This window comes from Tribolium castaneum, chromosome 7 (assembly GCF_031307605.1).
Source record: "Tribolium castaneum strain GA2 chromosome 7, icTriCast1.1, whole genome shotgun sequence".
NCBI lineage: Eukaryota > Metazoa > Arthropoda > Insecta > Coleoptera > Tenebrionidae > Tribolium > Tribolium castaneum.
Window position 1 is genome coordinate 7,301,416 of NC_087400.1, and position 21,578 is coordinate 7,322,993.

At 35.5% G+C, this 21,578-nt stretch overlaps 2 protein-coding genes across 2 annotated transcripts in view; one reads left to right on the top strand and one right to left on the bottom strand.

Moving 5' to 3' along the window:
* The window catches only part of LOC657955 (uncharacterized protein), a 44,361-nt gene that overhangs the window by 13,106 nt on the left and 9,677 nt on the right, over window positions 1-21,578 (bottom strand). The gene's annotated exons all lie outside the window — the stretch shown is intronic.
* On the top strand, window positions 47-1,237 carry MBD-like (Methyl-CpG binding domain protein-like). The gene is made up of 2 exons (XM_964444.4): window positions 47-149; window positions 453-1,237. The coding sequence occupies exon 2, from the start codon at window positions 539-541 to the stop codon at window positions 1,139-1,141; it is 603 nt and encodes a 200-aa protein (XP_969537.1). The 5' UTR covers window positions 47-149; window positions 453-538; the 3' UTR covers window positions 1,142-1,237.

Genomic DNA, 21,578 nt, shown 5'->3' on the forward strand with positions numbered 1-21,578 from the left:
GCCTTGTGCAGGTGGTGCTAGCATCGTCCATCGGCGTAATGATGGCGACGCAGTGGTGTGTTAGCGCTCGGTTTAAAAGTTGAAAAAAGTGAAGAAATCCAACAATTGAGGTGTTTTATCGGAAGAATGGAGAAGAAAACCTCGTAAAGGTACGTTCAAGTAGTTATAATTTCGTTTTTGGTTATTTTATTAACGTAAAAACAATGGATCGGTCTATTGTGACCCGGGGGGGGGAGGGGGTTGAATTTATTATTAGTCCAAAACACTAAAAACCCTCAAAAAGACAACTGACATGATTTACGAAACTGAACGGTTGTCTTTGCTTCCATTTCCCGTCGATTTTACGTAGTTTTCGCTCCGTTTTGTTAATTTATTTTGAAATGTGTGCGTTTATCGACCGCGCAGAGTGGGGGTTTCAGCGCCCGACCTTACCGACAATCTGGTGATTTTAGTTCCGCAGTGTTGGCGTCCCGCATCAGCTGTGTTTTGTGTACGGTGTCAATAAATTTGACAATTTTTGCCAAAAATCGCTCAAAAAATGAGTATAACTATCGAAAAAACGAAATATGAGTGTGCCGCGTTGCCCAAGCGATGGCAGCGCGAGGATATGTTGCGCAAAACGGGGATTTCCGTCGGCAAAGTGGACGTGATGTATTACAGTCGGGGCGTCCGCAATGACGCTTCCTTGGTGCCCCCCATCCGGCAGACGGCGTCGATTTTCAAGCAGCCGGTCACTGTGTACAAGACACAGGAGAGTAAGGTGAAGTCCGACTACAAAAACGGGAATCAGGAGAAGCCGAAACAGTTGATTTGGGAGAAGAGGTTGGAGGGGTTGCGGGCGTGCGATTTGGACGGGACGGAGTTCGAGGCGATGGAGTTGCCCAAGGGGCTGAAGCCGGTGGGGCCCAATGTGAGTGAGGAGACGATTATACAGAGTGTGGCCACAGCGTTGCATGTCTCCACGCAACCCGTGACGGGGCAAACGGGGCCCAAAGCCGCCTTGGAGAAGAATCCGGGGGTGTTTTTGGACCCCAAACAGCCCTTGGTCCAAGCGGTGAATATCTCCGATGAGGATATTAAAAGGCAGGAGGATAGGGTGGCTTTTGCCAGGAAAAAGTTGCAAGAGGCTTTAAAGTCGTAGAGTGTAGATGAATTTTATTTATTTTAGGTGTATCATGTGACTAGGTTTAAGTTTTGTTAAGCGATTTTTTTAATACAATAAAGTTGATTAAGGATACTGAGTTTTATTTTATTTACTTAATATATACCACAAGAAAAAAAAGATTGTTGGATCTTCTACCACCTACACAGAATATATTTTTATTGTCCCAAGAACTAATAAGTAATAATCACACAGGAATCATACACAGGATGCTTAAAAACTGGCCCACCAACCCAGTGGTACGATGTTGAGAAGCATATGTAAATTACGGAAAAAATCTTGGAACAAATTCCTAGTCATATTTTAAAAAATCTGGAGCTACAAGCTTATTTGTTAGTTTCCTTACTTGTCATTATTTTTTTATGTTTCACACTAAGTAATCGTTCCCTAACAAAACTATAAATAAGTATTCACTACCAGTCTAGCAGTTTTTTGAATTTAAAAAATAAATTTTTTGTAAATTTTAATTTACAGTGAATAAATAACTAGGTATTAGTAGACTCGCAGTCACTAATTCTGTAGTCCAATAATCTCTTTATGTCTAGGTCCCTAATAGGGAATATTCAATCAATAAAGCTTAGCGAGTTTTTTGCATCTAGTCAAACAAGCCCTTTGTGAATTTAAATAAACCCCATTAGCAGTTTACATAGAAGATAACCTAAGTTTAATTGATATTTTTTAATGGAACATGTATCAAATTTTGTTCAGACTTTGATGCAAACTTTATAATTAGGTCAGTCATTGAACCTCTAATTCATCAACGTGGTTTTATTAACACTATTGATTACTTCGCTTCGCAATACAAAATACGAGTGCATTTGATTAAATTCTTCTCTCACTGTGCCAGAAGTAAATAAAGTTTATATTTTCATCTATGTAAAGTGCATAAAATTTTATATAGGACGACTTTCTGCACAATTTTATGCACCATCATGAATATTTATAGTCAAGTTCACCAAATTCGATAAATTAAATTATTCATAAAAGTGCAAACATTGGTGAAAATTCACGCTGCAGATGCAAACTCAGACGAAATATCTAAAATTTATCGTTCAGTTTCGGTGAAATGACGTGTGAGTTGAATTATCAAGGGTACGTGCAAAATTTCCGTTTTATTTACCATAAATTTCTTGAATGCAGTGTAAAAAGCGTGAAATATATCCACTATCAAGACTGCGTATGAATGAATGCTAAAAACGAGAGGAAACGGAAATTTGCCACGAGGGAAATATGCTGTTGTACTTTCGAGGGGACATAGGAGTGAAATTAAAATTTGAAATAATATGTAGGTAACGCAGTCATTTGTCATTGGTACCAACCTTGCGAGGGGTATTAAAGCACTCATTTGGATGCTTTAGTATGGTTTTACGTGTAATTATTCTAGGTATGGTACAGAATTTTACGTCTGTAGCCCCGATTTGTGGGCAGAATGTTGCCTTATTTGTTGTGAGAACTGAAAAACCAATTTTTAATTTGCTTTGCATCGATTAGAAAGCATAGCAAATAAACTGGTGCACAAAAATAGTGTCAAAATTTTTTCCTGACTTGCACAAACCGTCTCAAATCCTCTCGATAAATTCCTCGCCACGCGTCGAAAATTCCTTAACCCAGTTCGTCTTGTCGTTCTGCGGCCCGATTCCCGTTAAACAATTTCGAAGTTGCAATGTAACAACGCATTATCTCTTGAAAATCATCATCGATAAACGGCAACGATCGCCACAGGGATCAAGATTGATGAGCTCTGTTGGTCAAGCAGTACGGAAACGGCACGACCACACTTCGAATTAACATGAGAAAAGGAGGAAGTTGTAAATGTTCGACAGAAGGAGGCATCCGTGACCTCTAAGTAAACTGATGAAAATTTCAACGAAATATGACCGAGTGTTTAGAAAGGGGTAGTCGATACGACGTCGAGCTGCTTTTGAATTATATATGGCCCAAACTTAAGGTGCTGCTGACTTGGAACAGGTGAATGTTCGATTTTCTGGATCCAGAGGGGATTCGCGGCAAACCTCAAGCACTCGATAAAACTTTGCAGGAATTGTATGGAAAGCAATCCCGATTGACGGAAAAATTGCACTTTAATAATGTTTGTTCTGATATTAAACGTCGCAGTTTTGAGTATCGGATATCGACTGTAATATGCGTTTGTGGGAAGGTTCAAAAGAAGGGAAACACTGCTTTACGACAAAAAATTGTTTATGCAGGATTTCATGAATTTTATAGCGTACCAAGAGGGATTATAGCGAATTATTTTTAACGAAACAGCACTCACAGCGCTTAAAACAATAATTTTAACTCTATTTTTAAATACAGTGTTATAGAACAAAACGGGAAGAATTTAATAAGAGAAAATATCTACATTGCAGCGGTCGCGTCGGTAGCGAATTTTTTAAGTTATCACTGAATAAATTCGCATTTTCTTTTTAAGGTAGGTATCCATTTTATTAAATTTTTATGAAAGACAGATGTGACCCGCTTGGCTGACGATAAGGGATAATTTTTCAGCAGCCAGATGCACCGCAATTTATTATCCATTACAACATCATAAATTTGCAATTTAAATTCTTGTAAAGAATTTTTTACAAGACCTACTAACAAACAAGGTCAGATGTGATAAAACAATATCGGCATCATTTCACCTTCCACGCGCAATTTTTTATCATCCGTTTGTCCCTAATAGGTCATAAATTAATTTTTTCTTCTTTATCCACTCAGTGAAAGCATTAAATTATCCAAAACTGCTCATTTATAAACGTTAAAAAGAAATACAGCCCGTAAAAATATCCAAACGAGGAAAATAAAGTAATAATGGTCTCCAAAGCCCAAGACTTTTAATATTTCCCTCTAAAAAAACGTTAAACCTCTTAATCTTAATCGTCCGTCATAAATTCACACAAATTGCGTTAATGGATGGGAACAATTTCGAGAAAAAGCTTCCACAATTGCTTCGTCGGCTTCTCCTATCTATTAAAGTTGACCTTACGTCCGAAAATACCTCACATTACACCCTCATCTATCAAAGATAACAAGTATCTCATCAATTCTAATTCAAGTCCAGCAAAACGAAATCCAGGTTTCGAAAGATAATTGAAACTGAAACCTTGAGAATAAACGATTCTGGATTAAATCGAACCGTTGAAAAAAGATCAGAGAATACCATTAAAAAGATTAAGTTTCTTTGAGATACTTCTCGAACGCCTGTAAAAAAATTACAATCTTCTCGTGTGTTGAAATTAAATAGCGATTTGGTGGCGTCGCTAAAACGACTAATCTCGACTTAAATCGAGTGTGAATTATTGTAATTGAGACAACCAACTGAGATGGAGCAATTAAATTACAAAACTAATTTTGTTCTAAAGTTTCTCGCGTTAAACGAGTAATTTCCGATCTGGGATGGAAAGAATAGGCGATTTACCTGATTTATACGACGACCAAACACAGCTCCTGTAAATTACATTTCAGGCATTCTTTTTAAAAATGCTGCCTCGAGGAACAGAGACAATGCTGATGGGCTGCTTTTGTTCTCTACTTATTCACCCTTCAGGAAAAAATATTTCAGAAGCAACAATAGAAATCGTTAGTCATTTTACTATTATTGTTTCAACGTAATACTCAAGTTGGTGATTTAATTTTGTCCAATATGTCGCATCAAAGCGACAGGAAATTCAAGTTTTGTTGTAGTTAAGTGCTTTTCGTCGTTGGATAGTTGTCAAATTATAGTGTTACTTGCAACGAGCACAAAGAACTTTTCCAGTAAGTAGAGTTTTTATTTTGGATGAAAAAGCGACTTTAAAACTATGTTGGAGCAAGTTTCGTGAAGCTAATATCGGTGTTCTGCTTGTAGCAACAAGTGACATTAATAAAGATACGAGTTTTTGATCAACGAAACAACTGGATATCGTAAACTTGTTTCTTTGTGTTTGTTTTAAATTTTTAAATTAGAATTTTAACTCGTCTCGATTTACTATCGTTTTAATAAAAACTAAATTTAAAATCAAAGGAGAAAATCACTTTGAATATTTTTAAAAAATTGGTTTACTAATTAAAACATTTCATGAACAAATAAAAATATTATTTAGATTTAAATTATTCAACCAGTTCAAACAATTCTAAAATAAATAAATGTGACAGGATTAATTTATTAAAACTCATGGTCATGATGAACAAACACTAATTTCTGATCAATTTAATTTTATACAACTGAGAGAATTTTTCGCCATTAATTAAATTAAAAAAGTCAGTGCGACTAGTCTAACTTTGCTAATTTAATTTCGTCTTTCAATACGTCCAGTGGCCTATACATTTGCATTTGTCGGTTCAATTAAAAATAAGGTTGGAAACCCTGCCCGTTTTGATTTAAATTGAAAGTGAAGCGAGCTAAATCCCATGTGAAAAAGTCGAAGAATTCGTTTCTTTCGACCCTAGAAGGTGCGAATTTTTTGCCGTAAATCGCAACTACGAAACGTCTCAATTCAACTTGTTACAAGTTTGGTCATGTTAGCAGAACCCTGAAGTTTTTCTCGACGTGAGCCGCCTGTTGAACTTGTTGATGCCATTAGAGTAGTTCGAATCTAATTTAACTTCACGTTCTGTTCATTCCTTTATCGAGCCGAATATTTCACCACTAGGCTCAAAGATTGTGGAATTTTTTTGCAACGACTTATCGCTCTTCGATCTTTAATTAAATTTTGCTAGTAGCAGTTCGAAACAACAACAACAAACAGAAAATTATGCAGCGTCAGCATCGACAGTGTGCAAATAATCTCTGATGATTGATTGCTAACAGCAAACTTGGACGAGATTAAATATTCACGATTGAAAAAGTTATTACATGAATAATTTAAATTGGAAAAAACGCATCCAAGGGTGGTTTAAGTCAGAAGTTGGTTTGTTTAACTTGATTGCAAGGAATAGTTTCCATAAACCGAGAGAATGAAGATTTATTCTAATAATGGTGCTTTAGAGACACTAATCCTCTAGTTTCAATTGTATGTACGTAAAAGCTCGATAATGAAGCCTTTTGTGATTTATTACTCTCAGTTAAACCCTCATTATCGGTTGAAAAAACCTCGTCTCGAGAGGATAATCTTCTAACACAATTTTTTCCCCTCCAGATGAATTGTTTGGATGTTGAAGCAATTAATTCGGTTAAAATCTCCCTTTGCTCACATTCCAAGGTGTCAAAATGAAAATTTTAATTAACGATAGCTGAATTTAATTCATTATACCAATTTTAATACATCAGCTGGATCTGTGCAGTTTATTCCTGACTTAATGGCTCTCATACCAACAGCAGGAAGCTTATATTCTTGCATAACAACGTGGTTGAACACGTTTAATCAGCTGTCCCCTCATTTCCGGAGCGAGTTGAAATGACGGCTTTTATAGTGGAGAATAAAAGTCAAATATAGAGCAATGTTTAGCGTTGGAAGGAAAAAAAGGCATGCAACAGGAGATTGTTATCTGTGTTGATCTAAGCGTGATTGAGATAAGAGAAAGTTGTATAATCAAACATTTTACAAAATAAACGTATTTGTTTGCAACTATTAACTCTATTTCCGGATGTTAAGCGCAATGTAATTTTACCACTTTGATGTATGGCCGAAATCAAATATCCCGAGGTTTCGGTTTGACAAAGCTCCCAAATTCCCGTTTCACCCGTTCAAAAAAATATCGAATTATAGCGGAATCCAGCCAACGTGTCTCATTAATCCTTATTAAATTCCACGTAATTAGTGCAACACGTAAAAACCTTCAGTCATTACATGAAATACGGTGCATTAAATTAATTTCAACTAATAGAAATAACGCAATTAATTTCCCTCTACCATACCGTCTCAGTAGGAGTAAACAAAAACCGATTACACAAGTAGCGAATGCTAAAGACATTGCAGACTTTGAGAATGTAAATAGAGCAAGTGTTTGCAGCCATACTCAAAAGCTTCCACTATGTTATATGCCACAACAAACAATTTGCACCATCATGACATTTGAGTGATTATTATACCAATTAGTCTGTTTGTTACTTGAACTGTGTTCTTTCAAACATCAGACGAACATAAAGTTTATTTTGTAAGTTTTCCTTCGGCTAATGGAAGTAGTTGGAAAATCCGGATTTTCGGATTTAACTCAAACTAAGAAAATATTTCATTCCTGGCGACAAGTGTCACAAGTAAACACAATTTGGAGAGATTTTCTTATGTACATTGAAAACACATTCTCGAAGTTATTTAATTTGGGTTGTGTTGTGATGGAAATTCGCACGAATTCATTTCAGATTTTTAATGAAAGCTCTCGGAACGGAATTAAGTTTATAAGACCTTCCTTTTGTACAATGACGTCAAAGTTTCAGAGACGTGGGAGGAGGCTTTTAAAAATTTAAGGACAAAACGAAAGAAATGTAAGTACTGGTTTGTCGCTCTAAATATTTTAATTAAATTAAATGTAACTGAAGGAAATTAATTTGGGTTTAGAATTTCCGTTATCTAACAGTAACTTACTTTTCCTCCTTTCCGTTTCCTGATGCATCGCCTCTGGTGACTAAAAAAGTAGTTTCAAGCTCGTCTAGACATGTTCTTCAATCTGCGAGGATTAAAAAATCAAACTACTGATCAGTGGTGATTCTAATAGATTATTTAATTTAAGCAATTCAACAAAGGAAGAATTTTTAATTGTATGATGCTTGAAAGTTGGGGTAATATTGTTTTCATGCGAGCTTTGTCGACTAGAGAGAGCAAAAAATCAATTTCGTTGATTCCTTTTGTATTTCCCTTTGTATGAAGCATTCCAGCGACCAAAATACGACAAGACAGCTAATTTATTACGTTATCGTTTACGCAGACGGCAAAAACTTCTTCCATAGTCTCGAAACCTTTATAAATAAATTATTGCTCGCGCCAGGTGCAGATAACGCACTCCCTTGCTCGAACTGAAAGCTGAAATTTAACGTCAAAGCTTCATAAACAATTAACTCTGTAATCACTATAAATGTCACGCTAGAAAAATTCCTCGCACGCAAAAACGTGTTTATAAAGCGTTTACAAGCACATCGGACCCTAGAGGGATGTTTGTTTCAGTTGAGTTTCACTGAAAGGGACACGCTTTTGCTTCTTCGCCAAAAAAAACTTTTGAAATACTCTTACGACTGTCTGTCTAAAAGGCGAGTCGGTTTGACCTTAGATAATAAGTGCGTGCAATGGAGTCATCTATAATAACAATGGTTACAAGGTATATTAATAAATCAAGAGATGCATTATAATTTGAAAGTGGTTATTATAGGAGGAGAGATGGAATTTTGTTTGTGTGAGACTATTTAATTAATAACGGTATTTCCAGCTGTGACAATTTCCAATTTTCATTTAAATATTTATCGAGACGAGGCGATAAATCAATCAGGGGGAAAATTGCAAGGGAAATTAATGTTTTCAGGAGTTCCTGAAATTGCCATAAATCATTTTTTTCACAAAAGTACTACAGGTATTTAATATCGCCGAGCCGTCGAAGCGTGTATTAATTTTTAATTCGTAACAGTTGGTAAACGTGAATCAGCCCTGCACAGGAAGTCGAGTTGAGGGGAGCTCAACTATAGGTTTTCAGTTTCCACCTTGAAAAACACAACCAAATAAATAAATTTAAATTTTAAAACAGCACAATACGGAGTGGAATAATCTAGAGTAAGCGGATTTCTTGCAAAAGAACCAACAAATACAAAACCTTCAATTTGGTTCAAAGTCTGTTATCTCAGAGTTGCACTGCATACTCTAAACATTGTCAAATAACCTAACTCGATTCAGACACTTGAGCGTTGAATCGAAGCTCAAGCACATCTTCGGGAGCAACGACATCATCTTCAAGAGCCGATATCTCACAACATGACGTGCAACGAGCCGATAATTCAAAGCATGTGAGCTCGCTCAGGTAAAACTGGTCATTATTCACAGTAATAGCCCGTCATAAATGTGATGGTGGACTTTTTGCACTTGACTTGGCCGAGGTGTGCCGAATGTAGTTTGACCTCGTTATGGAGCAAAAACCGAAGTTCTAGTGACAAAAAGCTTTTTCTTCATTTTAATAAGTTGTCTATCAAAGTGCTGCATCTGGAGGAAATGAAAAAGCTCATACTGAGTTAATTGACGGTGATGGAGACATCTAGAAGTAATGAAGATTTGCAAAAAATCATTGGCTACTGAAATAGTAAATTTTGCTTCTGAAATCCTGTTTATCCTCGCGAAACATATATTCAGGTGCATGATTAATGCGTCAAGCGGCGTTTTAACGATGCACAGAGGAACCCTTGGAGTCTCGCAGAAATAGAAATTCACGGGTAATCGATGTGGTCATATGTTATATTTATGTGCAGACGTTATACGTTCCGGTTTTGCTCATCAGAAACGAAAGTGATGGTGAATTATGGACGTTTTGTTTCATGGGATTTAGACAGAATTGGAACGTGATTACTATTAATGATGCTGTGAAATGGGTGTTTGAGTGCATCCATCATTCCTCAGGCTGACATTTAGAATGCATTTTGAGCGTTTGGATGATTGCAACAATGGATGATGGCGAGTTCCGGTTAAGAATTTTATTTTTACTGCGGATTTCAAACAAAGTTTGGAGCTGTTGTTAATGGAATTGAAGAGTTAATACAACAGGTGCATCATTGTGTCGAAACCACATACATTTTTTCGGAAAAAAGTTTATCATTCTGGCAATGGTAAAAGCGAACGCAAACTATTTCCGAGATTGGCTTGTAAAAAACAAACACGGTAAATTGTGGCCGTTTAGAATTTCGATAATACTAGCCTACCATCCTTACAACTATAATTATGTTAATAATTTAAGAAACTAAAAATGGTAACTCGCCCACATCAAATCACCTTGATATTAACGAAACACAAACAAACAATTTTCCAATTATTTCCAAGTGGAGCCGTGCCATATCTCACAATGAGGAAGTCTTTGAGACTAATTAAGCAAATCTACGTCTGTCGCCAAATAAAGTTCCAAGGAAAAGGAAAAACTTCTGTAATAATCACCGGATCCTCGACAAATCGTGAACTTCCTCACATAGCGTTCCAAATACCAACAAAGAACGGAAACGAGATTCCATCTGGACGCTTATACAAATAACATGGCATATTACGTAATAAAATAAACACTTTCGATTCAATACCAGTGAAAAAATAAAACAAAACGGAAATAGAATTGGCCAATAATAATTTAAATTGTCTTTGTCCTAACGTTACGAAAGTGATATCAGATCGGGAGCCGTTCACTTTCCGGCAGTTGCCGGTATTGATTTGCATTTACGGAGAGGAAAGTGTGCTAAATATTATATTTTTCCAACTTACATAAAGGCTGGGAAGGAGATATGGTGGAAAGTTGATATATGGGCGACACGTACCTGAAACAATACAACAATAAATTGATATTATGTCAACAAATTGTGCAAGTGATTTGTCTTCACGTGGATGTTTTGCCAATTTTCTCTTTCAAGAAATAAAAATCTCGTGGTGTTTTTATTAATTAAGAGCAATAAAAAGTGCAAAAAACGTGGTCCTTCAGGCGCTCTTGTAAATAAGAGAAAAACCTGTTAATTAGATAAATTGAAAAATCGAAAATTCTTGCATTTGATATAGAGTGAAATTAATTAAATTCTTGACATTCTGTCGGCACGGGTCGGTCCTTAATTGCTCCAATCATTTAAAAATCATTTAATTATTATCAAACTGTGTTTAATTAGTGTCACATCTTATTAAATTCAGGTTTGTTGAATAAACAGGAGTATCCAAATTACTCAAGCCAAGTTTAATCATAAATCAACTAAAATTAAACCGATAATATACAGGAAAGCTGATAAAGGGTTAATTGTCCCTTAATTTATCCCATCAGCAGCATCGAGCTGTGAACTGAAATTCGTCAAAAAAGCATTTTGTGTATTGGATATTACCAAATATCCATTTCACGCTCAATTTTCGATTAGTTTTCGATCTACAACCAAATGAAGTGTAACAAAAGTTTGTTTCTAGAAAAGCTCACTTTTTCATCTCGCCGGGAGCTACAGACGGAGTTATTATCAGAAAGGATGTGACGTTTGTGATTTATTAGGGCTTTTACTGCAATGAAGAAATAGCACGAAATTGGCCCAACACAAGTTATTATCACAAAATAAAAAACTCGTTTATTTATAGAAAGGAGAGTAAATACGCTTAAATCGTGAAAATTTGGAGTTGCGGGACTAACGGAGCGGAAAAATCAACTGAAATCGTGATTTAAAGATAAAATCTGGCAAAGCTATGATTTATGGAACTCATCTCTAATAACAAAATGATAATAATTAGCCCACACATTACGTAAAAATTGATTTATCGATTCCACTTTCGGTTTTGGCAGATCGTCGTTATAATACGGTTTTAGTGATTAATTTTTTGTTGTGGAACGACCAGATGGTACATTTTTTCGGATTAAGGATAATGAGACACTTTAAACCGATATCTTTCGTAATCTATCTGCGATTTTGCACGGTATGTTTCTCTCTCATCTTAAAATTTATTGACGTGATTTACATAATTAGAAATTAATTGGTCATTAAATATTAATTACATAGTTATCAGTTCATTCCCACCGAATGTTTTCCATTGATGGGCGAAGTAAAATATGATCGGTGGAGATTTATTAAGTGGCTTGCTGATATGGATGCCTCCAGGTGATTTATTTTGTGTATTGCAGACACATTTGTTGAGATGGAAGACGACTAAATATCGCGCTGCAAGTTTCATTATGTCGGAGTGGAAGATTGTGTAAATACAGCTGCTTAACAGGAGCTCTACATAATTAAATAACTCTTATCTGATTAAGGAGGTGAAATATGTGGCAGACACTATTTCATCTTCGATGAGTGGCCAATTATGGCAAAAGCAAAATAAATTGTGTGATTGGAGCAGGATATGGAATCATAATTCAAAATGAAACGAATAGTTTCAAAATGCTTATTACTTAATCGAACTATTGGATCCGATGTTACAAATCTGTTTTTTGCTGATAATTGATTTAATAGTTGCGGTTACCGTGAAGAAAGTTTTACATAACATCCTATTTCCCCGTTTTATTAAGAAAAGTGCAATGATGGTCGATTCCTTTCTATCCAGAAAGTAAAAGTTATTTTTATTGAAGAGAAATTGTGATAAAAATGTGCAGTATTGAGAAAAAATCGAGGTTAAAGCAGAGCACATTTCTCACGATTTCTGCAGTCATGATGATGGTCTTAGTATAATAATAGTAATCGTGACTAGAGCCTTCTTAATTGCTTCTCATTTTGCAATTAACCGATGCCACCATAAATCCCATAAAAATTTCGATCGTTGCAATCTAAATGAGGAATCTTTCGCCCATTTACAGGGTGGTTATTAAATCATTGTACTGCAGCGACCAGAAACGTAACAATACCATTCTTAATAGCTCAATTTTAGTAATAATAACATGGCAAAACCGCGATAAATCTCGCAATGTTGCGCCTCGGGATTCTGCATTGTGCGTTCAAAAAATTTTGTTGCCTTCATAAATAGACGCAAATTATTTACGATAATGATCGCAAAAGTCTGATTAATAGCGGACAATTAAAGCCGCACCGGAGGCAACTGTGCAGAAACGACATGCAGTTGCGACGAGGAAAAAACCGAAAACTGCACGGACGATTCCCTTAATTCTCCGGTTCTTGACATCTTAGACAACGTCAAAGGATAATTGCAGGATTTTTTACCGGTTCTGTTACGATTCGCAGGTTCGTAGTGACCTCGACGACCCCAGATTTGTAATTATGCGAGTTTTGAGGCAACTAACGGAAATTCATAAACACCTACTCGGGACTAGTGGGTCAGAGGAGTGACCTGATCGATCAATTGCGATAATTTTAATAACGTTTCGTTTTTATTTGGGACGCCCGATTTATTAATTTCGGGACAAAATTTAAAAAATGTTGGACAAGATATGCATGCAATTAAATACAACTACAAACCGGTCAAATTAAAATCACGATTCCAATATAGTCAGTCAATAAAATTTTATGCGGCCATAAAATCCAATACAATTCAAAATCAAGCTTTCAACTAAGCGTATGTTATTTGGGAGCAAATTCGACACAAATAAATGCTTCAGATGCCATCATTATCGGTCAGATCATCTAAATTATGAAAATATTTCACGTATTGATATTATAAACACATTAAATAGTTTCGCAAGTAGGTGTTAGAAACCGTTTCGCTCTTTGTGGGCTGGAAGCAATAAATAAAACTAAGCACGTATCAAGGATACGTCTTTGGAGAAAGAATGGTTTTAATCAGATTAGAATTTATTCAAATTAGGCGCCAAGCGTGGAAATTGGATTATTGTGGTTTACCGTAAAGGTTGATCGAAATTAATATCAACGCGAGTGAAAGTTTTATTCGATAATTGACACCGAAAGAAATTCCAGAGCTTTTGACCTGCCTTACAATGCGATTCTCTCAAAGGAATCGCTGAAACTATCCAAACCTATCGAGTCGGATGATTTATTAAACAATGGTTACAACAATCCATTTCGTAGACCTGTTGGGAATATGTTAACAGGTAGAATTGACGTATTTACATCTGAATAGCGTGTTGATTTCGTGAGTGAGCCAGAAACGCATGAATTTTACATTCGAATGGTGTATGCTGATAGGTTTTGTTCCCTTTGTCAGACCGAGCATAATTATTGTTCTATTTTGGTACACACAGAATCATAATGGGGGATGTGGTAGCGATATCCCAAACCAGAAAATTTATTTTCTATTGTTTGCTAATTTTTCGGGTCCAGAGCGCCCGATTTTGCCGGTCTTACGTCAGCGTTACGTTTATGGAAAGGCAAAACCGCATAATTTTACACCACTAAAATTTAAAAATTCATTTTAAACAAGGATGGATTTAAAAAATTGTATTTTACGTTAGTTAAGTTCAAAGTTTCCGTGTTTAAAAAGGTATTCAAGTATTTTTTTAATATTTGTCGTTCATCATAATTGAACGTTTAAGCGTTAAAATTTGCTTCAAATATCATTTCCGCTCGAAAAACTGAGTTTATCTGTTTGGTTTTCCATTTTCCGTATTTATAGCACGGTGGTCGTAAGATGTTTCTACGAGTTAAGAGATTTGCATAAATGTGAATAAAATATATTCGCTCGTATCATCGTCTGAACGAAAATATCGCGATCTCGTTCTTTTAATAAAAATCCGACGCGGATTATTTTGTTCTCTTATTATTCCGCTTGAAAACATTCTCTCATAATTAATATTTGAAAAGAGATTAAAACATTATCTCATAATATTTTTAATCCGTTAATTCTCGTTTTATTTCAATTAACTATAAAGAGAGTAAATGAATCTAATCAAGACCGAGCTTGAAAATGATGGGAAACGCTCGCAACTCGAGATTGTTAATTGGAAAACGTCAGAAAAAGTTCTTTAAGAAAAAATCGCTTTATTTTTGTTTAATCTTTTATGTAAATTAATGGTGAACCTTTACGAGCGTGTTTTGAATTTACGGCTAAACTTTTGCAATAATTTGCAAAAATTTAGCGCTTTCATGCATTTAATTAAATTTTTCAACCCTTTCGCCTGTTATTGATTGATTGAAAAATTCACATTAGGTGAAAATTACTTATTGATGTTTCCATTAGTGTAATAGTGGTTGCAGTAATGAGTCTTCGGTAACAAATTGTTAAAGTCACTCTCGTTTATTGTTGCATTGACACCCTGACAGTGATTTACTTGTGGTGTTTTGCTCTTAGACCTTTACTTCGTTTGTAGACAGGGAGCATTTTGTCAATTCTAGATGAGTTTTCGATTTTTTCATAGCTCGGTTTGAATTATTGATGTGGCGTGAGTTCAATTATTAAAATGCATAATTGAGGAACATTAGGAATTATAATCATTTCTTAAATTTACCACCTTTTAGAAGTGCCACATAAATCATAACTAAGTGACATATCAACACACGTGGTGAATTTATAAGTTTATCGAGACAAAAAAGAAGAAATACTCATGCTGGAATGTTGATAACTGTTGAGCTGATTTTTTAATTTTCACTAATTTCTTGTATTACAAAGATGACACGTGCTGTGATTAATTATAGTGGATATCAACGTGAAATCTTATATTTACCACAATTTCAATAATAAAGACATCAAAACCTACATAATGGCAACACAAACAATTGCAATTTAATTAAGTCACACTTTTTGTATTCAAAGTTACAAAAGTTTTGATTATAATACAGCTTAGCCAACTCTGCGGTATTTGAACGTCACACAAAGCAAATATTTGCCCTTTCGGTAAATACCAAGAATGGTAGCCTAAATCGTCCGTATTTGCTTTGTAGGAAATCTACAATTTTTTAATCGTGAAAAGGCTACAAAACAAAAAGGTTCGAAATATAGATCTCAGCTTGATAAACCAATCATTTACAACATTTCAAGAGCTTTCACGCAAAAGTCAGCACCTCTATAAATCATTGTTTTATAGAAATTCATCAATCAAAGCGATTTATTGACTTCGTTACGTTTTGTATTTTCATTTGAAATCCTCCGAGTTTGTAAATTAACTACACTTTGAAAACCAATCGCTGAAAAAACTGACTTTCAATAAGCCGATTTCAACAAAATGCGAAACGCACCCGCGTCGGATTTTCTTGAACTTTGTTCGAAGTTTTCGATTTGATATTTGAATTGAATTTTGAATTTTATTGCAAACAATAAAATATTAGGGATTTTCCGACGTATCTATTTGTCTTTGTAAACAATGTGCAGGTTCCCGAAATCAATTTCTGTGAAGTATAGCCGACAAAAGCGAAAATTGCTCGTTTTAGCATCACGTATCTTTTGAATCTCGCGATCATTACCGCCAAATCTCCTCTTCACATTTCTATTGACTTTCCCGGCGTCGCCAGGTGTATTTTAAAGCATCCTTTCCAAGTTTAATGGAAGCGAAACTCCGGGCTCCGGGACTCCGGTGATGTATTGAGTTTTTGCACGACCTCACACACTGCCCTACGTTTATTCTTTTTTATTTTGAGTATTTATACGTCAGTTGAAAATTTATCAAAGTTGAAGCCAAAAATTTTAATTAAAAGATGTTTGCGTATGTTGGGGATTTGACGGTACCGCTAAGCTTTGATAATCGCCGCTGGAAATCGGATTTTGTAATTGAATGAATTAGGGATAAATATGGGGAATTTGCAGGGATTAAAACGGGATTTGAGGGGACTGTAAGTTGGACAAAATATTTGTGTTTGCAATTTGTAAATCAGGTCTTATTGTGTAACGAGAATGACAAAAAGAAAGTTCTAATTGTAAGTGACAAGGTATTTTGCAAGCAGTGTCTTATTTAATATGCATGCAAATATCAAGTCTTGATTTTAAGTTTTGTAATTACAAATCCAATTCGTTTTTATCTTCCTGCTGCACCTATAACAATAAAACCCGAAAGTGGGTTAACCCCGAGGTTAACCCATTATTCAGACCCCTCCAGATACTAAAGAAAACTCCAAACAAGCCGAACCCTCATTCTCACACCAAACCAAATCAAATTCAACAAGCCTGACAAAGCAATTCCTTCCATAACCCTAATTTGGACGCACATTATCCAATATTTGTTCGGAAAAGATCTCGTTAGAAATTCCTGTTCCGGAAACAATGCGTTTCTGAATGATATTTACAATTCAGTACACGCACAACATGCAATAAACGACTGCTATATTCATGTCATACCGCTACTTGAATAAAAAGTAATTCAAGGACGATCGTTCTCTCACAGAAGGTCGATGGAAGTGAATCGAAATTGGAAATTTTGAATCGGTTTTTCTGCACGTGATTCGCAAAATGACCTTGCCATTTTCATTAAAAAAATCAAAGAGGCAGAGCAGATGGGAGACAGAAATGGACATGAAAGGGAGCCTTGGGGCACGCCTTTCGTGATGCGAGAGAGTGGTTTAAAAGGTTTTTGTAAAGCAGCTCTGATTTAATTGTACAAATAGGAAGAGTTGATTTAATAAATAAATATTCCTAAGAGAAAATGCATAACAAATAAAAACAGTAGACACAAAATAAGAAGCAGACGCATAGTTTTTCCGGCAATTTTTGACCACTTTCCTTGAAAATTTTTAATCCTTGCAATAAGGAAATCACAGAAAAGTAACATAAATACAAGTTTGGCGAGTAATGATAGCTGTGTCCCTGAATTATGGTTTTATGACCGCAAATTTTAATAATTGTCAACTATTTATAGACAGCCTTCTCAGGACAAAGGTTTGTTTAATGAATTTTAAATAATTTTTACCTTTGTCGAGAGCGATTTTTAATTTTCTTCGCTTAATTCACACCCTTCTGTAATTTCATTTTATTTATGTGCAATTCACAACATACATTACTAGCGCAAACAGTATAATGGTTTGTATATCAAATAATTTTCATTTAAAGGTTAATTGGTATTTATTAGCTTTTCGAACATAACAATATTTTTACAAACTTTTTAATAATTAACCTTGTTCCAACATTTGTTCATTGTGATCCTCGTTAGTTAGCAAAATCCCTCGAATAAGCTCGCCAGTTCATTCCCGCCGAAATCTGCATAAATTAGAGCAAACAGAACAATTTCTCTCGCCACTAAAACCAAACTCAACAAAATTATTCCTCCTATCGCAGTTTCCAGTGAAACAGTTTTTCGAGCACATTTCGCTTGTCCTAAGTCCTAAGCCATTTATTTATTTGCCAATAGTTCGGTCCAGTTAACGTTTAATCAGAAAGCAAAGACTGCTAATAAATAAAACACGTCAAGAGCAATCGCAAGGGATTCGAAGTTGGGATTAAGCCAGCAAACAATGGAAGTTATCAGGGGAAACTGTTAGGTTTTTATCGGTGATGTCTCAAGGAAATGCAAAATTTGTATGGAACCATTATGTGGTTTCTGCTGGAACTGTGCCAACAACTAACTGTTGTTTATGCATTGAATTTGAGGAATGTTCATTGTCGAGTATTTACTTGACATCCGGGTTGAGTTTGTGGAACAAAGTTGAAATTATATAACGATTTGTGATGGGTAATCGACGACATGTGCGAGTAATGGCTGGGAAAAATTACAGGGGGTTTGAGAAATTTTTTCACAACCATTAGTCTGTTTTGTTTGACGAGCAAAACAATAATTGCGTATGTTATGCAACCGTTACATATTACTCAACCAAAACAAATACAAATGGATAAATCCAAACAAGATACAATTACAAGTGATGCATTCTATTATCACGAATCTTAGAAACCTTCCCACCTACTTTCCCATCAAAGAGATGGTCGAAAAATTCAACAAAACAAACTTTCTTCCTCGACTAATGAAGTGTCGTAATTTTTGAAGGCAAGGAAGTAAAATAAAAATTACCTATAATCACACATAATTGCCAAGGTCGCGTCAGCAAATTTAGACAAATCATATTCAAATAATGCCATCGTTATTATATTTCACTCCAAGTTAGCGTTATTGTGTTTCGTATCGCGGAATAAATTTAAATAAATTTGGTGTCTCGAGGGAATTATGTTGTTGATGGAGACAGCTGAGGGAGGTATTATGTTCACCCGAAACTTTTGAATTTTAATTTATCGACGAGGGAAAAATCAACGATTGCTGAGGGTCAAGGTTTGTGCAACTGAGCGTCTCCGAAGCTTCCTTTTTAATTGAGACGATTAATTGCCTCGAAAAGACGGACAGATTTATCGCTTTTTCGAGTTATTTATTGCACCTGATACGTGAATGGTCTTTGAGACCTGATTGCCTCAAATGTTAAATCAAACCTTAATTTTTGTATAAAAAATATTGACGGACTGTGATAGCTATAACCGATTTGGATGACTTTACGGTTTGAGCAAATACTGTTAGTTCTTAGCGCTGGATAATAGCGCTGTGGGTATTCTTTATTCAGTTTAAATAACAATACCAACATACAAGAAAATAACTGTATACGTTGATAAAAGTGAAAAAAATCATGGAAAAAATAATTATTGTTGTACCGCTGCTGCAACAGCTACGGCTACTGTTGACGCATTAACAGTGAGAACAATTAATGCATTTGTCCTACTTTTAGCTCCGAAAAAGTATTTTTTCCGCTATCTAGTGTAAGCATCGGAGCGCGAAAAAGATTTAATTTTTCACTTTCTGATAGAAATTATTTCGAATAGTTCCGGGTTCGATAATATTACGTCAATAAAAATGCTCTTTTGACCCACCACGTCCTTCCGATGCTTTTAATAAGTGAAAGTTCGATGATATAAACATTTTTCACAATGTATGCCGAAAGGTCAAGAGCAATTCGCATCGGTAAGGGTCAGCAAACAATAATAAAAATGCATCGGCTTTCTATACCCGTATTATTATCATTAATCGAGCTTAATACAATGGTAATCCGGATGAAAAAGACGTTCGTGGGTACCCACATAACAGTTACCCGGGGAAATTATAGTAATTAGGTTTGTCGATAAATTACAACCTGAGCTGGAAGAAGAAATAAACAGATTTTATGACACAGTTACATTTCTTTCGAGTCGGATCGCAATTTGCTAATATTTCTTATGCAAGCTCTTCTTATTGACCCAATTGTGATATGCATGACTTGTAACGAGGCTTAAGTCGATTTACCACAACGTTTTGCGTATGATATTTCACTTTTAATCTGCTCTGAAATTGAATAGACAAGTTGCAAAATCGTACAGATAGGGTTTATGCTATTTTCCCCACCCTAGCGCGTGCGCTCCAGCACTCAGTTAAAATTTAGCTACAAGTGGGAACAACTCTTTCCTTTTCCGTTGTCATCTCGTAATTCCGGGATCAAGAAAAAGATTTGTATTCAGCACAACTTCCTCGTTGAAGTCGTGTGCACGAAAATGTATATAAGTTAAAATTTTGATTTTAAATTCAGACACGTAACGTGTCTTGTTTACAAACGGTCCCAAATGGAAATAATTTCGTGGCAAAGTTTCCTCTTTTGATTAAAATAACGTTCTACAGACACAGTTCTGCAAATGCATCACAGGAAGTGTAACAATTAGCCGGAAATTAATTTAGTCAAATGGTAGTCGTGATTTACGGTTGAAGGGACCTTCAAACTTTGAACAAGCAGATTACTCGTTCAAACACGAGAAAAAATTCATAGTTTCGTGTCCCCGAGGGACACTTGTTGGTTCGAATGTGGCCAAGGAGCTACAATTAAACAAGAAAGTTAATCCAATTTGGCTCGAAGCAACCGCACTGCTGGTAATTAATTCAGATAGTTAAGGGTGGTTTGATTATCGATAGCAAAAACGTCTCAATCAGTGTTGTTACATAGTTGGATACAAAAGACAATCGAACGCTTGTTGGAACGGATCCTTATTCATGTCAAGTTTGCTTTTACGATAACGAATACATTTATTATAGAGGAGAAGTTCAGTATTTATTGTCTTTACTAGGCGGACCTGGGGGAGTTTTATATTGATCGGAATTTTGCTTTCATTGTGTATTGTTTACATAAGCTGCTTAGGAAAAATCAAAGCCATTTTTTCTTAATAGGATCATGAAGCCAATAATGGCACTTGCATGGCTTATTCCAGGCAAATAGCATTTATTAGAAAATTTTTAAATAACCTTCAGAAAAAGTTTTATAAATAGACTGCTGAAAATTTATGACGCCGTTTCGTCTAACATTTCTCCGTTTAAAACAACATAAAACTCAGTCGTTAGAGACCCAATTGGTTACAAATAACACTCGGATTGGCAAGACAATTTATTTTCCTATTTCAATCAGATACATTCTTGTTCTAAATTAGTTATATGATAAATGGATGGATTGCTATGAATGTCCCTCCACGCTAGCCAACTTTTCACACAGAAACAAGTGATCGGATTACCATCAATATCAAGTTCTTCCATTCGGAAAATGTCCGTCGAGAGACATCTCAGTTTATTATCCTCCAACATGAGAATATCGACCTGAGTGCTTTTCAAAACGTCGCTATTCAAATCGTACAAACTGTTATTGTTTAAATTTAAAACATTTATGTGCTTAACACCGTTAAAAGTACCAGGACTCAGGCGATCAATTAAATTACCATCGAGAAAAATCCGTTGAAATCTCTCCACGCCATTAAAAACGTCATTGTTGATCTTTTTCAACTGGTTACCAGTAAAGATAAGACTCATGCTGTCATTGACCGGTTTCGACATTAAATGAAACGAATTCGGAGGTAAGTCCTCAATTAAATTGAAACTTAAGTCCAAACGAGACACAGAACTGTCAGCGAACCAATCTTTACTCCATCGAGAGATTTTATTGTTTTGCAAAAATAACTTCTTGAGTGTCATATGACTGAAGGCCTTGTAACCAATC

What these genes read in the sequence shown, in the direction of transcription:
- MBD-like (XM_964444.4), top strand. Translation starts at nt 539, where the DNA reads ATGAGTATAACTATCGAAAAAACGAAATATGAGTGTGCCGCGTTGCCC.